This window comes from Teleopsis dalmanni, chromosome 2, assembly GCF_002237135.1.
Source record: "Teleopsis dalmanni isolate 2A chromosome 2, ASM223713v2, whole genome shotgun sequence".
NCBI lineage: Eukaryota > Metazoa > Arthropoda > Insecta > Diptera > Diopsidae > Teleopsis > Teleopsis dalmanni.
Window position 1 is genome coordinate 203,538 of NC_051847.1, and position 19,608 is coordinate 223,145.

The 19,608-nt window shown below is 31.9% G+C and overlaps 1 protein-coding gene across 1 annotated transcript; it reads right to left on the reverse strand.

The window, feature by feature from the left end:
- Window positions 1-586: 586 nt before the first annotated feature.
- Window positions 587-13,294, reverse strand: LOC119678752 (nephrin). The gene is made up of 14 exons (XM_038090773.1): window positions 13,107-13,294; window positions 5,210-5,701; window positions 4,969-5,142; window positions 4,754-4,907; window positions 4,556-4,692; window positions 4,187-4,486; window positions 3,835-4,125; window positions 3,466-3,768; window positions 3,122-3,406; window positions 2,768-3,049; window positions 2,119-2,709; window positions 1,851-2,062; window positions 1,407-1,796; window positions 587-1,345 (listed from the first exon to the last, which is right to left on the reverse strand). The coding sequence occupies exons 1-14, from the start codon at window positions 13,165-13,167 to the stop codon at window positions 1,337-1,339; spliced, it is 3,681 nt and encodes a 1,226-aa protein (XP_037946701.1). The 5' UTR covers window positions 13,168-13,294; the 3' UTR covers window positions 587-1,336.
- Window positions 13,295-19,608: the final 6,314 nt, after the last annotated feature.

A 19,608-nucleotide genomic window follows, 5' to 3' on the forward strand; every position in this document is an offset into this window, starting at 1 on the left:
CTGCAATACAAAAGTGCTTCAAAACATTGCCATTCTCGATAACTGATAGTATTTTGTGGGGTCCGTGAACCGCAATGGGTTGGCCTATTGCTTTGTATGTGGTCAATAAGATTTCTTTATCTTCTTCTTCAAGAACAGTCTGCTAATATCTATCACACGTTGTTAACAGAGAGTGGCTAAGGATTTGTTAGGGCAGAGGTATATTTTTCTAACTCCACAATATTTTGTCACTTCAGAAATGTATGCGTTTATTTTATTGTATAATAAAAAAAATCATACAACAGATCTGAGGAGTATCGGTGGAAGAGCACTGTCCTGCGGGACTCGTTGCTTCAATTTCCTGTTTTTGGACATCTTTACCTGATGTCAACATTATACTTATGTTGTAATATATGTTGTAAATATTACATTAAATATATGTATATATTTCATCACACAAATTCACTTTTAATAAAAAAACATGTATTTATATAAAAGTTTTTTGTTTTATTAAAGTTACATTGAATGTCGTATTATGCGCTAATAAGTAAAATATTTTAATTAAAATCTTTTGAGTAAATATTTAAAATATATTTGTGTAAAACTACAAATACAATGATACAATCTTAATTTATTGTCACTTAGCAAAATCTAAATATTTAACTATTAAATAAATGGTTTTTTATGCCTTGTGTATATAATGTATATATTTATAAAAATGCCTTACATCTATTTAAATTTCTATAAAGACTAACTTGTCCATGCTGCAAATTCGTAAAAGACTACAAAAATGTATTATATATAGTACAAATGTATGAACGTTTTAACACATGCATGTTTAAGATATATAATAAAATTCCAATACAGAAGACTTAAAGATAGAAATGAAAAACTCTATTTAAACTTATAAGTGCCTTAATCTAAAAACCTGCTCAAACAGTCTGAGGTTAGCCCGAACTCATTATAAAATTGATGATTAGTTTATCTGAAGCAACTTTTCAACTCACGCATAAGTGTGAGTGCAGATGATGTTTCTTCACATCAATAAAAGTTCTTGTTTCTACAATGAGGAAAATGCAACGCACAGTGCACGGACATTACTATCATCAGGTAGCTGGTCGAACAGGTACTTATCACAGCCTTTGGCACAATACGCACATTTTCCGAAAACATGTTCTTCATTGCGCCTAACTTACATACAATTTTTTTATCTTCCTATTTTATTTATATTCATTTTCGTCTCAACTTTACACTTCATGTGATTTGATTTAATTTTAATTGAATCATACAAGTTGAATCAGTCTGATTTGAAAAGCTATTGAATTTCAGAGGCGGTAATGACTATGCTGCTACTTGTTCAGTAAGCCTGGTGAATAAAATAGAATTTTAATGCAACTTAAATGTAAATTATTTACATTTGTCCTTACCACAGGTGGATATGAAATATATTTGTCACTCATATTAAAATAGGAGCCATCTGGAGGTGGTGCTGGTGAGGGTGATGAGACGTAACTACCCTTTATAACCAATGAGGATGCCGGCGATGGAGATGGTATATACAATCCATTTGACATCAACATCTGATCGTCTTTGCAACGTGCATAATCGCTTACAATGCCACTGCGACTGCTGTGTCGCTTAGGATTTGGCAGTGTACGTGTAAAATCGGGATTGCAAACATTGTAGGGTGAAGTGCACATTGAGCTTTCTTGGTATTTAGGAGGATAAGCTGTAGATTGTATAATATCTACATTTTCTACTAGATAAGTTGAAGCAGCTTTTTTATGCACATCTGACTGCAAGGCAGTAATTGGGAGCTGAAGATTTAAATATTAAAGAGATGTTATATTTACATTTTATTAAAAATTTACCTTATAAACTGATTGATTATCATCTTTGGAGTATGCATCATCGTTCGGACTTTCGCTTTCTGAGGTATTTTTATTTTGACGGCGTATTACAAACCAAGCTACTAATGCAGCATTAAGCACCAATAAAACCATTGCGGCAGAGGTAATACCTATTATCATAAAATTAGGCATTTCATCTTTTTCTGTAAACTCGTTTAAATATGGTTGGGCTCCTGAAAAAAGCAAAGTTTGTTTAAAGGTTTTATACCCTATCTTTTGCTCAGCTTACCACTAGCTAATGTCAGTTTTAGATCCGGCAAGTATTTACTACCACCTACTTCATTAGCTGCCATTACCGAAAAGTAATATACAGCACCAGATTTCAAACCATTTAAAGTGGCATTAAACCATCCAGGGTTAATATCTACGAATTTGTATTTGTCTTCATTTTGAAGCCTATAGCGTAAACGATAATAAGTTTTTAGACCACCGTCAAAACCTGGAGACCACACTAACACCACAGAGTCATCTGTGGCGTTATCCACATTTATCGCTAAAGGAATATCAGGTCGAGTTGGTTTAATCAATTCGAGAGTCGAACTTGCTTGCCCATGAATATTACGTACCACACACTCATATGGTCCGTAATCATCAGCAGAAGTATTTTCAACATATAGGATAGACTCATATGTAAGCCCATTTACCATGTTTTCTACTGCTTTGAATTTACTGCGATGCAGCATTTTTATATCGTTACCAAAACGTCGCCAGACAAAAACAGGTAGAGGTGCTGCAACAGCTTTACATATTATACGACCTCGCTCACCAACGCGTACAGCAAAACGGGTATATGCTGGTGAATGGTCAAGTTCTGGTGCCGCTGTGTAATTGAAAAAATAAGATCATTCAAAAACTTTGTAAAATGTTTCACAACTCACACTGCACAATAAGTAGCACATTGCGTTGATCTATCTTTCCGCGTTGATTATCTGCAATGCAAGTAAAATTTCCTACATCCTTACGTTGTACCTGCTTAATATGTAAATACGATGTATTATTAATAAAAGTAGTTGAAGTACGGTCTTCCATATTGTATCCATTCCGCACCCAATATACATGTGCTGCTGATAATGGTTTCGCGTTAACACTACAGGAGAGTACGGCATCTTCACCAATCACAAAACTACTATCTGCAGAAATTGACTCAATCGTTGGAGCATCTGAAAACGCATTAAAAATGCATAAATCCAATATTTTATTATTACCATTAATATATCACACGCAATACTTACAATCGACTATTACATTGATTTCCAACATAGCAGTGCCTTGAGAATTCATTGCCTCACAAACATAATTTCCACCATCGTTGCGACTTAACTGGGTAATGTTTAAAACTGGACCAATTGCCATAATACGGTTAACACCCTCGTTATTTGATAATATTGGTAAACCATCTCTTGTCCATGTATAGGATATAGATGTCGGGTTCGCAGTAGCTTGCAAAGCTATGTGTAACGGTTCACCTTCAATACCCGCAAATTGAGTTTCTTGATCAACATCATATTTTGGCGCAACTAATCAAATAAGTATACATTTTAGTTCATTCAAAGATTGCACTTATATATTTACTTACAAAGTATGTTTAAGCTAATTGTTTCATGAACGCTTCTTTGAAGGACTTCATTGTTGCTTTGGCATGTATAAACAATACCATCCAAGTCCTGAGTTATATTAACAAACATTTCCAATGTAGACACAGCACCTCCCCAAAGGCCGGATTTAGTAGAGAGATTTATACCTTCAACTGGTATACCATCCTTCCACCATGATATTTTTGCTGGTGGATTACTTGAACTTGAATCGCAAATAAGTTTTGCTCTAATACCAGGCACAAGGTTTTTCGGTGAGACACTAATTTTTACTGTTTCGGGTGGAACTATGAAAATAAATATATATGGTATTTTAACTAATTAATCGAGAATATCTATAACTAACAACTTACAATGTACACTAAATGTTTTTATGGCAAATAATGGAATCTCAATTGCAGAATTCCTCACTTCGCACTTGTAAATTGCATTGTTATCTGTGACATTCACAAGTATTGACAATTCTGACACTATTTTGTTATCCAGAACTTTCACTGCAACGTTTAGCTTTTTGTCATTCTTGAACCAACTAAGCACAGGTACAGGATTACCACCAACAGAAGAGCAGTGTAGTTTTTTCACTGAACCTGATGTAATAATATCTCCATCGTTATAGCCCATTAATAGAGGAGGAGAAGGTGGATCTACATTAATTTTAATTAGAATCAATAACACATTTTTTTCAGACGCATTCATAGAACTTACACAACACGTTTACTGTATGCGAAGTAACTACATTTTGTGTTAACTCCGTATTAAGTGCATGGCAAACTACAACGAAAGTACGACTCTGTGCGTCAATGGGCAAGCTTATATTAGAAGCGCTTGTCCAGCCTCCGAATTCACTTTTTATTGTTTTATAAGTGCTGTTTCCAAAAGGACGACCATTCACAGACCAATTGATTAGTGCAGCTGGATTGGATGGAGAACTTATACACGATAGTTGTAAAGAATCGCCAATTTTTGCTTCAGTCACACCCGTAATAGCGACTTCTTTCGGTGCGTCTATAAAAACAAAAATTACATTCATTAATCCTAACATTAAGTGAAATATAAATTTCTAATTCAACTTACAAAACACTGTTAAATTAAGTTCTGCCTTAAGAGCCTTATTTGCAAGTATGTTCTTAGCTTCACATATCAAATTTGCACCATTGTCAGACTCCTCAGCCATAAACGTATAAATATTTTCAGATAAACGACCCGTGGTTCTACAAGTAATAATTAATGTATAGAATCGGTTTATTTTTGTACAGTTAGTGCATTCATTACCTCTGTGATGAAGAAACAGCTACCCCATTTTTATACCACAATAACTGTGCCGGCGGATTGCCGCCACGACTACGACAAGCGATTTGTACTTGTTGACCACGCCTCAAAGTTTCGCCTGGCCCATAGCCCTCAAAAAATGGTGGCCCAGGGGGATCTGCGGAGTTATAGTTGTAGTTTACAATTTTAAACAACATTTCAAATATATCAACACTCACATAAAACGGACAATTGTATACTTGAACGCATTGGAAGATCTGGCGGCAAGGCTTTGTGCCTTGCTTCGCAAGACAGTTCTTTGAAATCATCATCCGCTCGTGGTCGTATGATAACCGTAGAAATAGTCTTAAAACGTTTGGGTACAACTTCTTTGATTTCAATTTTAGGCACAACTGTAGTTTTAATCATAACAGTTTTTTATATATATTTTAAGTTAGATAAATAGATAGTAGTACTTACCATCAGTAAGGTGGGTATTGCCATAATACCACACAATATTTGCAGCTGGATTCGCATTTTCGGTGACACAAGTTAAAGTTAAATTCTGTTTTTCAATAACTTCAACTTTCGAATTCTTTGTATAACTTTCAATTGCAATAGAGCTAGGAGCAGCGATTATATTGAGTTTGGCATTTGCTCGAATAGCGGGATTACCAGGAGCTGGTCCAACCTGGCACTGATATTCAGAATCATCTTCTAAGGAAGCGTTTTTGATTTGCAAGTTGTAAATACCGTTTTCTTTATCTACCAATACTGAATAACGCGGAAAACCATGAATAACCGCTGAAAAACCGAGTGCGAAACCATCTTTAGTCCATTGCACCTGACCAGCGCGTGCAGCTACTTCGCAGCGCAACAATGTATCAGTCCCTTCAAGAATTTGTACATCATGTGGAGTTATTTTGAAATGCTGCTCTTTCGTGATTTCTGCAGTTGACTTAAATTTCAATCCTTAAATGTGAAACAAAATAAAAACTTTAACGCACATATCATATAAAATTTTATTATTGATGTTCGAACTTTGACACGGCCTACACGCATCATACTGCCTAAATCGTCTTTTAAAATGTCATTCACTTTTCTGATTAACAAAACCACAATATGATTTACAGAAACACAAGGTATGAGTATTTCCTTACCTAAAACATGTATAATTTTGACAATCTTACTTTCAATGCAGTCGTCTCCTAATCTCGGTTTAAATTTCTCCATATTCTTCTCAATATTATTTAATTTTATTAAGTTTGGTGCGAATTTAACTGGAACTTCTTTGAATTCATTTAATGATTAATTAAGATTTAATGATTTTCGTCAATTATTAAGTCATATGAATTGTGATATAGTGATAGCAGTATTGTCCAAATTACCAAAGATCATCGCCCGTTGTCTTTCTGTTTGTAAGTCTACCAATCCGTAATTTTCGGTGTAGTGGTCAAAATTAAAAACAAATATTAAAATACGACTACCATTGTTATATGTGAGGGGTGACTTAAAATACTTTTTTATCGGTCCAAATTTTAATTAATTCAATTAAAATCAATTGCATGCTGTACGTAAGATAGCCATGATTAAACACGAATGCATCCCATTCCCATTTCATAATGGGATTTAATTTAAATGAAATTTGTATAAAAATAAACTAAATTTTAAATCATTAATATTTTATCAGTGTCGGTAATTCATTTTAATAAAATGTTTGTTAAGCTCTCTTATATATTTTTCTTATATATTCTAACCCACTCAATAACAACATTAAAATAACAACCAAAAACATACACAATCCATAAATCCACCAAATAAACAAGTCAACTTACAATACAATACAGTACAATACTTGACCTTATAACCCTTATATATATATGTTTTTATACAAATTTAAAAATGTTCTAAGCTTATTTAACAGTACAATACTCGTAAAATCAAAATTTAAATAATTTCTAATTTTTCCGTTACTGTAAGTTTCTGCTTTATACCGCTCAAATTTTGAACGACTCACATGTGACTCACATATGCGAGACCGAAATTGCATATTTATTGTTCGAATTTCTGGCGTTTAGAACATATCCGCTTTTGAAGTGAACTGTCGTTAACCTTTTCAGTTTAGAAGCTGCTGCCGAAAGAATCAAGTGATGATAAATGGACAGACACTCATTTTGTAGACTATACTTATATCAGTTTATATGCTATTTATTGCAGTTTTTGTCGTGTTGTCAACAGTAAAAATTTGAATTTAATAGAGCAAAAACAGAAGTGTTCACAAATTACAATTTAGAATTCACAACAATCCACAATATAAAAGAGTACTTTCATATAGATCAGTCAGCCTTTCGTCGATAGTCAACAAAATCTAAGAAAAACTATTCCTTTTAAAATTGAAATCCATCATTGAACATATGAGTCTCATATCAAATCATCAATTTAGTGTTACAGCCAAAATCGTGGCACAATAATATAAGTACATCTAGTTCAAAGAATAATAAAAACTACATTTGATAAGAAACTTTGCATAAACTCTTTTGACATATTTACCAAGTCATAGATAATGTGTGGTTAATTAGTTTACCGTACTTACTAAAAAATATGCATATTGATTTAAAAAATTCTGAACCTATATAGTTGTTACCTATATGGTTGTCACCTTTATATTTGTGAAGTATTAAGAATAATACCACAAACTTAAACCCTGAAACTTTGAGCACTTTCAATTATAATAAGTACACAAAAATCATTTTGACCAAATTATTAAATGCATTTACAACTGGTTTCATTTTTTTTGAAACGCATTCATAATTAAGTTCTTGTAAAAGTGGTTAAGGATTCATGTTTCGGGAATAATTGATAGATTCAAACTGTGTAAAATTAACTTCACTAAACGAACTATCTCGTTCTTATTTCGTTCTTATATTTTTTTAAATCTTTTTTATAAATTATTATTGTTATAATAAATTGTTATAATTAAAATGAGTACATTACAATATCAGGAGCAGCAGCAGTCAACAGTTAACAATCAGCAGTTTCATAAGGCGAAAGAAAATATAATAGAAATAGAATAAAAACAAAAATATCCCTACAATTTTAAACTTATATTCTATATAAATTCTCTGTAAAACATTAAAAATTGTATCACATCCATATCCACATTACTGAAGATGTAGGTTGTGCGCTGTGCATATACTCAGCTGCTGTTTACAATAATGTGATTTAGATAACTTTTAAACAGACAAGTTTATAATCTAAAAAAGCAACCTGTTTTCGATTCCAACGTATGAACGCAACAAATTACTCAAAAAGCGCGCTTAATCAAAAGGTGCAGTCTCACTATATTCATTCATAAAACAAACTTCCTTCGCGCTACATACTCATATTGTTGCATTCAGCTATTCGCATCGATTCTCACTAATTATACTTTATTTTCCCTTCCTTCTGACTTACATAGTTCAAAATGCAATTGCTTTTATAGAGAAATATTCAATGGAAATATAAAGAAATATCGTATGAAGTATAAAAAAATTTATATACTCATTTTTCATAAGTGGTTGTTTTTCGTTTCTTTTAATGCGTAAGCGATTTTGTTTAAAATTGTCTTATCAAAACATAAGAACAGTAGATTCGATAGATTTCTTAACAAATCTATTGGTTTTTTAACCTTCTTTTATTCATAAGAAGGCAATAGGAAACGTTAAACGTTAAACGACCGAGATTACTTGTTGAATAAAAGCCGTTATTTACTCCTTATTTGTGATATACACAAGTGTATGTTACCCAAATTTTTAAAAGTAAAATCATTTGAGTGAATGTATTATTCCTATACTTAGTGAAACAAGAACTCTACGGAAGATTGCAGTATGCACACTGAACAGAACCAGTGACTACAGTTCTACGAAATTACTTAACCGTCTGACATGCTTACATCTTTGTGTCAATGCCACATGCTTTCGTTAGAAATTTGTTTCTAAAAATTCATGAAAGACATTCAGTCCCAACCCTCGCTACTTATTAAGTAGAAATATTTAAGCCAAGTCACTAATGCGAGAACTATATTGAAACCTACCAAACAGTACAACATTCAAAACTTTTTACGGGTAATACTAAAGTCACAAGATCCCATAGGCGCTTTAAAAAAAAAACATTTTAAAAAATAAAGTAAATTTTCTTACATAAAATATGAATCAACTGAATTAAAGTAAAAATGCAGCAAAGTCGAAACGTTGACTGCACTATTCCATTCGGAGCACATCTAAACCGGCTTGACATCACACATACATAAACAATTCAAAACAGCACATGCAATATGCACCTTCTATGCATATTAAGGTACTTTCTTAATGTTGTTCGGTCAATTCAAGTTACGCAGTCACATACATACATAGACAGTACACACATTATTGCAAAAACAGAAACGTTTACTTTTTACTCTGCAGAACTTGTACACCTGCTGGACATAATTTGTTTTTTTTTTGTTTATTCTAGTTTTGCCACTTTTTCTTATACGTTTTTATTTCTTCAATAAAGTTTGTGTTGTAGTTGTTATTATTTTATTATAGTTTACTAAACTACTGCTTGTATAGAGTTGCTTGCGCAAACAAAATACGTATATGTGGCTGAAATGGAAACAAGAATTTATGTGAAACAACAGCATGTGTTAGCAAAAAGCTGCTAATTTTACATTGTCTTCAAATGCTGCTGTTCAATGGTTAAGCTGTCGTGTAGATATCATATTCTTTGAGGGCGAAGAACTGTAGAAAATATCATTGGTAAAATAACGAAGAGGATGATAAAGATAGGTTTAATGATCATTTAGCCATTCCCGCTTTTAGCCAGTGTTGTTAGTATTGCAGTGATTTTTTTGTTGACCAACGTTTTTACTTATTAACTAACTTCCAAAAGGAAGAGATAACATAATTTTGTAAGTTAATATCAATAGCGTTGATTACTTCCTGTGCTGCAACAGCGACGGCAACGATGTGCATACTGTTTCATTAACGCTCCTCGAAATTTACGCAAAATAAAAAACTCAGAAAGCCTTGGCTTTAAAGGCTTTTTTTAAATAGTGAGGTGAGTTTTTTTTAGTATGTACTTTCATAGCGTTTTCATTGTGTGTGCTTGAGTGTGAAATGTGCTGTTGTATTGTGGGCTTATGAATGAATATCAAGAAATTAAAAGGAAGTAATAAATTAATTGAAGAGAAGTATTTTTATATCAACTTGCTTACTTAAGGTTGTTTTTTCGTTTCGTTGCGTGTTAATGGAGCAACTTTTTTACAGTTTATGTCTCATATGTCAAAGCACCAAACCACCAATGAAAAATTGCTCAGGCCTACTGTTGCAATTTAGTTATTCATTACAAAAATAATATCTAATTTAGACAAAGAAGCTGGTGGCATATTTCGTCTCCAGCTTATTCTTCCATTCTATTTTTAATTTTCATATTGAAATGTCATATTTATATTTTGTATTAATATAACTTCATGAACTACTGCGGCTGTTGCAATTAACGAAAGAAAATATTTTCCGTAAATATAGATTCTAACAAATTTTACGACCACATTATGATGATTTGATGAATATAACGAGATTTTTAAAATAATTCCATACTATTGGTATCGCACACCTTTTTTCGTAAACTTTTTTCGTTATATGTACCCATTCCAACCATATTTCTACTTTTTGTGATAACCAAATAATTTCAATCACAACAGTTTGTCTAGATAGTGATAGTAAATTGATAAATAATAATAACAAATACTATAAAAACATGCGACAGAATTACACTTGAAACGTTCTTATTGACCAATTTTGATACGACAATTTAGGATGTAAGGACGATGTAAGGACGAAGAAAGTAGCAAGAACAGCATAAATGTATTCCACGTTAGCGAAGGAAAAGCCTGAATAAATTAAACCTGCTTTATTTTTTAGGTTATTTGTGCAAGTCCTTGCACTCATTTTGCACATTACAACGAAATCAATTGACATCTCCGCCCTAATAAACATACTCGAACCTCAAGTGATCGTTAAAATTATTATTTTCATAGCAACCAAATTTACGATATCCAAAGAGAGCAACTGCTGTCTTTGTATTTTAGAATCAGTATTTGGAATTTAGTAAATATTGTTGTAGAACTTTATTTTGTTAGGTAAAATATTCTGATCTTTTGGAATTAGAAGTTTTTACAAAATAGTTTTTTACTATTCGACTTCCACACAGATATTGAATAAAAATAAATAAAAACCTTATTATACAGATATTTAGTATAAGACAAATCCCCTAAAATTAAGTTACCTACTCATAAAAACTAATTTGTATTTGCTTTGTACGCATATTATTTTCTTTTCATATGAACAACATCAACTTTAAATTTAGACTGAATAGGAAAACGTTTTGTAGAAGAAGAAATAGGTTAAAGTTTTAAAACTATTTAGTTATTATTGATGAAGTACATATATGTCACATCCTTATTGTATTTTATGCGGAATAAACATTTTATTAGAATATACCTAATCCTTATCTTTAACCCTAAAGAGCACTCTCATACTCAATGACCATTCCTCATTTTTTTGAAATGTTTTTAACAGAAAGGAAACATATAGTTAGAGCGATCTACAGATTTCCTATTCTAATTAGGTCTCTCTCCTTTTTGTTATCTACGTTATTTTTATTAATAATGATTCATAATGAAACAAACGTTTTGCAATAGTTAAAAATTATTCCTACCCCTCAAATCATCATAATCTGGCGTGCTGTTTTTACAAATATGTTTTATGTTTTTAACAAAATAGTTAAATTTCTTCTTTTCACAACACCAGAAGTTTCTTCACGAGCTGGCAGGTTAAGCGCTCCCTTCTTTCCACCGTTAAGACTTAAATGAATGAAACTCACTGAAGAGACAGAGACAATTAAACCTCTGGTTTCTTTATTTTCGATCGTATTAATGCGTTCTTAAGTGTCACAGTTCAGCTTACTACAGTTTGAACTGAGCTACAGCCATTTGAGAATGTGTTACCAAAAACATTAGTTATTGGATTAAATAGTTTAGAACGAATAACGCGTTTTGCCTCTATTATTGTCCAACATTTGTCGGATTAAAGCTAGTAGTCATCATTAAGTTGTGTATAAGGGAGAGGAGAGCAGTAGGAGTAGCTGCTTAAGCAAAGTGCCTAGAATCGATTTTTACAAGATTTTTAAATAACTTTTATAGTTTCACATTAAGTATATACTGTTAGTATAATTTAGGGCTTTCAAATATAAGCAATAAAGTTAATGCTTTAGTAAATGGTGTTTATCGTGTTAGTTCAATAAAGTTTGAATGAATTTCAAGCAATCTAAATGAATAAAACATACCGATGTCACACAATGAGTGGAGCATCTTCTCTATTCTCTTGCATATCAAGTTACCCAATATAACAAACAAACATAAGGCGTAGTCGTTCCGAACTTGTGCGTTAATCAATTGTGGTATACGAAATAATTAATCAGTGTAATCTAAGATAATCAGTTTTACAGAGATTGCTATGGAACTTTAGATTTGTGCCACAGGATTTATTTTATAAATCAGATAAAGCGCTCAACCTATTCACAATTTTCCATAGATATTTTAGCGGAATTTACTATAAATAAGTAAGTACAACTAGTGGGAATAGAATTCAATACCATAACTGAATAAAAAATAATATTGCATAAACCAATGTAAAATTTGTAGCCTGCCAATTTGTAGTTAGCCAATTTATAAAGTAATATGTGCTTCAAGTTTGTTGTTAATATTTCATTGGAAAACAAGGTATTTGAGCAAACAGAACAGTATAATCAATCAATAAACTTAAATTAAAAAACTACTCTCCGTGGTTAAAATCCGAAACTTCGAGGGCAGCAACAAACTAATATTAGCTTAATACCCCTATCACCACCAAAACAACATTTTGCAACAACACAATAAATCATTAACTTATGTTAGAAATTAAGTGTTGTAAGCAAACAAAAAATGTACATGCAACAACAACGCATTAACTTTAGGTGCAATTAAATGTCAGCGAAAATATGCGCAAGAATACAACACAAAGTTCAGCACCGCAAACAACTTTATTCCAAGTGTTCAAATAATTGCTGTGAACTTTGCAAGAGTGGCACTGTTGTTGGACCTCAGCGAAGCATAATTTTTGCATGTAGCATTTAATATAGCACCTGTCTAGATGGATACCTAGCTTCCAAATCAAACGAACAATAAATTTAAATTTAGTTTGCGTATTTTCGAATTTGCGTTTTTGTTGTTGTCCCAGTTGTATAAAATGATGAAGATGTACTGGTTAGCGAATTAAGCTAAATTGAATTAGAAGATGTGCGGTGTGTAAAGAACACTCACCTAAAATCCAAGCAAATGAAAGAGCTATACATAAATGTTGCACGAAATGTCGTTGCCGCATCTTGTGTAATTTTTGTTAGCACAGTTTTTGGTTTCTGACTAAGTTGTATAAGTTTAGAGTTTTTATATTATATAAATTAAATTGAAGCAGTTTTCTATACAAATCAATTTTTATGTGAGCATATTTTAAAATTTTTAAATACCATATTTAACTGTACGTTTAACGTACATTTATGTTTGAAATTATTTTATAACACATACGCTCAAAATATAAAAAAAACACAAATTCTTTACTGCTACGAAAATAAAAAAATGTATCTTAATACATAAAAATTATTAACGATTTCACGAATAAAAGTTATCAATTACTTTTCTGCTTTAAATATATTGATTAGCGCAACACCCGCAATTTATTGCAACTTTAAAAACGCATTATTATCGGTACTTAAGACTTTTCAAATTTCTTGACACTTCACCACATTTCTCATAAATTGTCCGACAACCACAACCCCATTCGTCACTACTTCATAGCTACATCTGAACTAAACGGAAAAAATGAAAAACTGAGCGCTACAGTAGAGTTTGAAGCAATTTAACACTAGCTGCAACAATCGACAAAAAACAAGATTTCTACCAAACAAACCTGCAAACCTGTTTTAGTGCAACCAATACAGCAGAAGTACAAAATACAAGTACTTCAAACCACTGAACTCCGCAACTTCACTAACACATTCATTGCTATAAATTCACAGCATTCGTTCATTGCTGTGACAACAGTTGAAAAGCATGTAGGCATGTGTGTAGCTCTGTGATATTAAACACAACTCAAACCTGACTTTGAGTCAACTGTTGTAGATGCGCTGCACGGTTTGTTTTGTTTGGATTGGATTGGATTGGATTGGGAAAAGAGCAATTTAAACTTAAAACTTTTTAACTGAAGAGAAGAAGAGAAACATTGTTATTCGATTTGTATGTTTGTTTGCGATTAATAGCTGAATACATAAGCATTGTAAAAGAGAAAACTAGTTTTGGCTTTATGTTCGAGAAACTCAGGGTTGGTTGGTTCGCAGTTATATTCGAAACTCCTTAAGTGTTTATTGATGCCTAAATTTTCTAACTTAAAAGTTAAAAGTTAAACCAAAAGCAAAAATTTTATTCAATATTTTTACTGAATAATTAGGATTATATTCTGATTTAAAAAGTAAACTATACATTCAACAGTCATTTTAAATTAAAAGCTCTGAGTTTTCACTTGTTTTACATCTTAAGCGTATGAAATTATTTTTCTTTTTCATTTGTGATTTGAGCTCGCACAGTATAAGCCAAGTGAATGCATTTTCAAGTATTATCTGGTTTCGATCTTCTTTTTACTTTTTTTCTGCTTCCGATGGTTCAAGTATCATTTCTCTACGAATTGATTACTTTTCGCAAATTCAGTGGTTACTTGAGAGTCCCTCAATAGGATGTGCCAGCCTAGTAGAATAGTTGTCGGTCTTACGAAGCAATTTGATACTTTCATTTAATTTATGAAATTATTAAAAATAATTTAAAACACAAATTCAGCATTCTGCTGTTGCCCTTTTTTTGAATCGACAAAAATTTGTGTTTTGTTAAGGCTTGTTTACTTTATTAGAAGGTGATGTACTCCAACCGTTGCTATTTGTGTTATTGTTTCTGTTTCTGTTTTCACAGCTATACGGATGGCTAAGACGCTAAGTGCAGAGCAGCTCGATTAGGTGTTCAGTTCAGTTTAACTGAATCAGCTGAGCAAAAGCTGCCAGTCGAATATTTAATCGTTCCCACGCGACTAACAATAATGGGAATATTCCGAGATGAATCCATCATTGTTAACTTAAAACTTTGTGAATAATTTACAATTTGTTATTTGCTTTCCGTTTTGGCTTGTTATTTTTTGTATTTTCCATTATATATGTTGTTACAAGAAAAACCGTACCAAGACGCCTAATTTTAGTTTCAGTGCTGCTTTTTTAAACAATTTAAACTCTACAGTTCATCATGAACCCATCCTGTCTGTCATAGCAATGTAAGCACCCCACAAAACCTAAATCGTCGATAGCATGCTTCAGTCAATTTCTATTCGATTAGGAATTTCCTGAGCATTTTTCCTTCTTTAAAGGCTGAAAGATTTAAATTAGGATATCTACATTCATTATGATTTATATACGAATGCAGAGCAACATAATTTTCATTCACCGATTCACCGTCTTATTTATTTGTAAGTTACAACAACGAATTAATGCCATATTCTGAGAAATTTCTGTCACTTAAAAATTTCTGTCAATATATATTAATATAAGTTGTCATCAAATATGAAGAACAATCAAATTAAAGAACATACCCTTAATATCGCGCACAATGAAGACGAAGACGAACCACAAGTACGTAGACGTTTAAATAGCAGCAGAAATTTAGATACCGAAGCAGCCACTGTAGCTGAAATTGAAGTTGCATTTACTAAGCTTAAAAACAACAAATCCACAAGCTCAGATGGGGTTCCAGCTGAGTGCTTTAAAGCTGACCCGAATGCAATAGTTAGACTTCTACACCCGTTGTTCACACAAATCTGGGTTACTGAAGAACTTCATGGAAAATGGAAGAAGTCGAAAATGTACATGCTATCAAAGAAAGACGATCTAAGGAAATATACCAACTGGCATGGTATATCCATAACATAGTCTGTTACAGAAATCTTTAACCAAATTATATTGGACAGAATTGCAGAGCATCTATATAATCTCATAAGTAAGAAGCAAGCCGGTTTTACACCTGGCAAATCATGTGTAGACCATATTAATACCAGAGCTTATTATTATCGAGTAATCATCTGAATTAAATGCGCCACTGTATATCGTTTTCGTAGATTTAAAAAAAAAAAGAATTTTTATGGGAAGCTCTTGAATCAAGAAGTATATAATTAAAAATCATTATTCTTATAACGAATAGCTACGTGGAGGGCACCAGTAAAATTCTATTCGAGAGAAGACTAAGCGAACCGTTCTTGACATCAAGCGGCGTAAAACAAGGCTGCACATTATCTTCCCTATTGTTTATAACTGCCCTCGGTGTAGTTCCTGAAAGCATTAACCATCGTCCTAGCGGAATTAATTTACGACTCTCTGAAAATCTCACTGTGCTAGCACATGCAGATGATGGGGTTCTGCTAGCTTGCACCCATAATAACATGCAAACTTAACTTAATGCCTTGGCAAGTATAGCGCGAAAAATCGGTCCGCAAATTAATATCAACAAAACAAAATGCATGCAAATTAAAACAGATAACCAAACTTCACTTTATGTTAAGGATATACCGATTGAAGATGTGTGTGAATCTGAATACCTAGGTAGAATACCTAGGTTGCCACTGACGAGGGAACCAATGCGGACATTGAAAACCGAATATGCAAAGCCCGAGCATCCTTCAGCACACTTACTCGGATCTGGAAATGTTGCATCCTAACTCAGAGCACTAAGATTACAATATTTAACGCCAATATCAGTACCGTATATCAGTACTGTTGTGTGGTATCCAAAAACTGCAAACCTTCACCGTCACATTTTTTCGCAACTGTTTATTATTATTTTTTTTTTGTTATTTTTGTAGTAAAAAACAGTGTATTTTGCAAAAATTCAATTTGTGCAGAATTTCCGAAAATTGCGGATTTTCCTGAAAGCCTCCAATGTATTATTTATTTACTTTTGATTTAAATAATTTTCATATATTTCACAATCTGAAATAACCAGATAGATGTACCCTTGAATCTATTATTGTATTTTCCAATAATTTATCCCAATATTACGGCACAATTGTGGAACCTTTCGTTTAGCACAAAACAAAGACCGTAAAAATCGTAATCGAAGAAAGATGTCAAAGACCGTAAAAAATTATTAGAGCCAAAACCTATTATCGTACAGAAGTTGAATATCCGAAAGTCCGAAAGCTTTAACCCAAACATAAATTTAACCACAAGAAAAACTAAATTAAACAAGTAAAATTTATTCGCATTGATAATACCCAAAAACCAATAACTTCGCGTACCATAATTTGTTGCTATACTGATCGCAGTCATTTAAATTAATCATCTAAAATTATTATATTAATTAATTTATATTAATTCAGTAAGCATTATAACCTGCAAACACAGACAAATATATAAATAATTTCAAAAATGTTAAAAAATTACACGAATTTACATGCACATGTGCTTCGCGTAAACATAAAAAGCAAATCCAAACGAAACATTACATTTCATCTAAGCCGCATTTTTTTAGCAATTTGTTAACCAAAAAATCAGCTCGAACCGCGCAATCTCAAAAGTTCTTTATAGCTTTTTGAAAAATTTCATACGTTTGTAATAATACGGTTTTTGCCAACAATTAAAAACTTTTAATATAATCATTTAATTCACAATGATTAATATTATTTTATAACCCAACATCAGAAAATTCAGCACAAATTTTTTGACAATTTCACATGTTGCCAACCAAAGTAGTCAACAAAACTTAATAGTAAACACACAGTAAATACACAGTAAAAAAAGTACTTAAAGCAATTCCTAAATTTATTGATTCTAATATGGCTACAAATATTTTGCTAATTGAATATTGAAAACCAACAGACAACAATGCAATAAAACAATAATATATATGCCATTATCACATTAATTATTCTGCCTATTGTGAACATTAGAAATATTTTAAAAGCGTAACAAAATAAACAATCACTGTTTTTAGCGAAATGTACAGGTTTTAATGAGTCGATTGACTCATATTGTTAAAATTTAACGTTAAAATCCCAATCTGATTTCAGACAAAAATTTGTACAAAATTAAGCTGAAATGAATTTTGTAATTCACAATAATACATTCGTCTAGCACTATTGTGTCAACAAGGCAAACTATTGCTGCAAAAACAAATGTGAAAAATAATACAAAGATAAAATAAAGATTTGATATGGAAGCATGTTTTTTTTGCGAAATGAGGCGAACGAGCAAATTTACGATCAAAATCGCAAATGCTTGTGCGGTTTAAATATAATATAACTCTATTGGTTATAAAATATAAACATAGAATATTGTTTCATTTTTGCAACACCAAAATTTAAACAAATCAACATTTTGGTTCTTTACTATTTCACGTAAATAACTAACCGTTTGGATAACACACACATGAATTAAAAAATTATCAGCAAACAAAATGATGCACCGAAAACCTAAAATTTAGTTGTAATATCGACCGTTCTTAAACATATTACAAGTGAAGAGTAACGTTCAACTTGTGGAAAAGAAAACTACTTGTAGTTGGTGAATGAAAATTAATGTTTCCAGATAAAAATGCAATCAAACAAAGCAATAACCTGTATTGGATATGCACTACTGCAAGTACATGCTTACCCAGTAGAAAACGGATCGATCCGTCATCGAAGACGTCGATCGATCGATCGATCCAAATGTATGACGGTTTTCGAAGATATTTATAGTTGCTCATTTAATTTTTTTCACTTTTTTTACATCCTATTTTTTGCGCTCTTTAAATTTTGAAAATGGATACTCCTGTAAAGATATTTTTCCTTTGACACCATCCCAGTTATGGGACAGAATTATACTTTTACTAAAAATGGCTTCAATATTTGCAACATTTCCCAACAGGATTTTTTTCATGAATACAGTCTACATGAAAGTATAGAATATAGGTTATTATAAATACAAAGTATATATATATATATATATATATATATATATTAGTTTTATTTACCTCACAAAATTCAAATTCGTTACTGTGAACACTTCAAATGAGAGAAAAAGCAAAGAGAGACTATTTACATTCATGTTTTGAGCAATTGTTTTGGAAATTTGTTTAAATATTCGGACGCAGTATCAAAGACCGACTCCAAGACAATGTCTTTGAAGACCACCTTTTCTACTGGGTAATGACATGCATATAGAAAAACACTGAGAGACCAAAAAAGATCGGACTGCATTTGCTTGTGTAGTGCTGAACAATTTTATACTATGCATAAAAAAGAGCAGACTAATGGAATTAGTGAAGGCATGTGGAAAGTACGTATTATATTTAAATTAAATTTTAGTTTTCCTTAATTGAATACGATTCAAAAGAAAAACCAAATGAAATAATGCAGCATACCGGCAACTGTTTTTTCCACCCTATTTTTCAACTTTTCCTCGGCATTTCAAAACACAAAATTTTGTCTTGCTACTAAAATGTCAGTTTATTGCTCTCTCTGCTTGCTTTTATTCGGTTAATCAGTTTCTTAGCATTTGTCCTTTTGTTAAAGATTACACAGATACATTTATACATATGTGTTGGTTTTGTTTTGAGCAAACTATTCGAATAAATACAAATTGAATAACTAACTGCCGTAGACTTAATAAATAATTAAAATCAATTTATGCTAATATAATAAATTAAAATATAACAAATATGGTGAGAGAATGAAAGACTACAAACTCACTGCATAAAATAA

What these genes read in the sequence shown, in the direction of transcription:
- LOC119678752 (XM_038090773.1), bottom strand. Translation starts at nt 13,167, where the DNA reads ATGCGGCAACGACATTTCGTGCAACATTTATGTATAGCTCTTTCATTT. An exon ending in GCATACAGTAAACGTGTTGT is followed by an intron (nt 4,126 to 4,186) that starts GTAAGTTCTATG and finishes AAATTAATGTAG; the next exon opens with ATCCACCTTCTCCTCCTCTA. An exon ending in TGTGCTACTTATTGTGCAGT is followed by an intron (nt 2,710 to 2,767) that starts GTGAGTTGTGAA and finishes TCAATTACACAG; the next exon opens with CGGCACCAGAACTTGACCAT.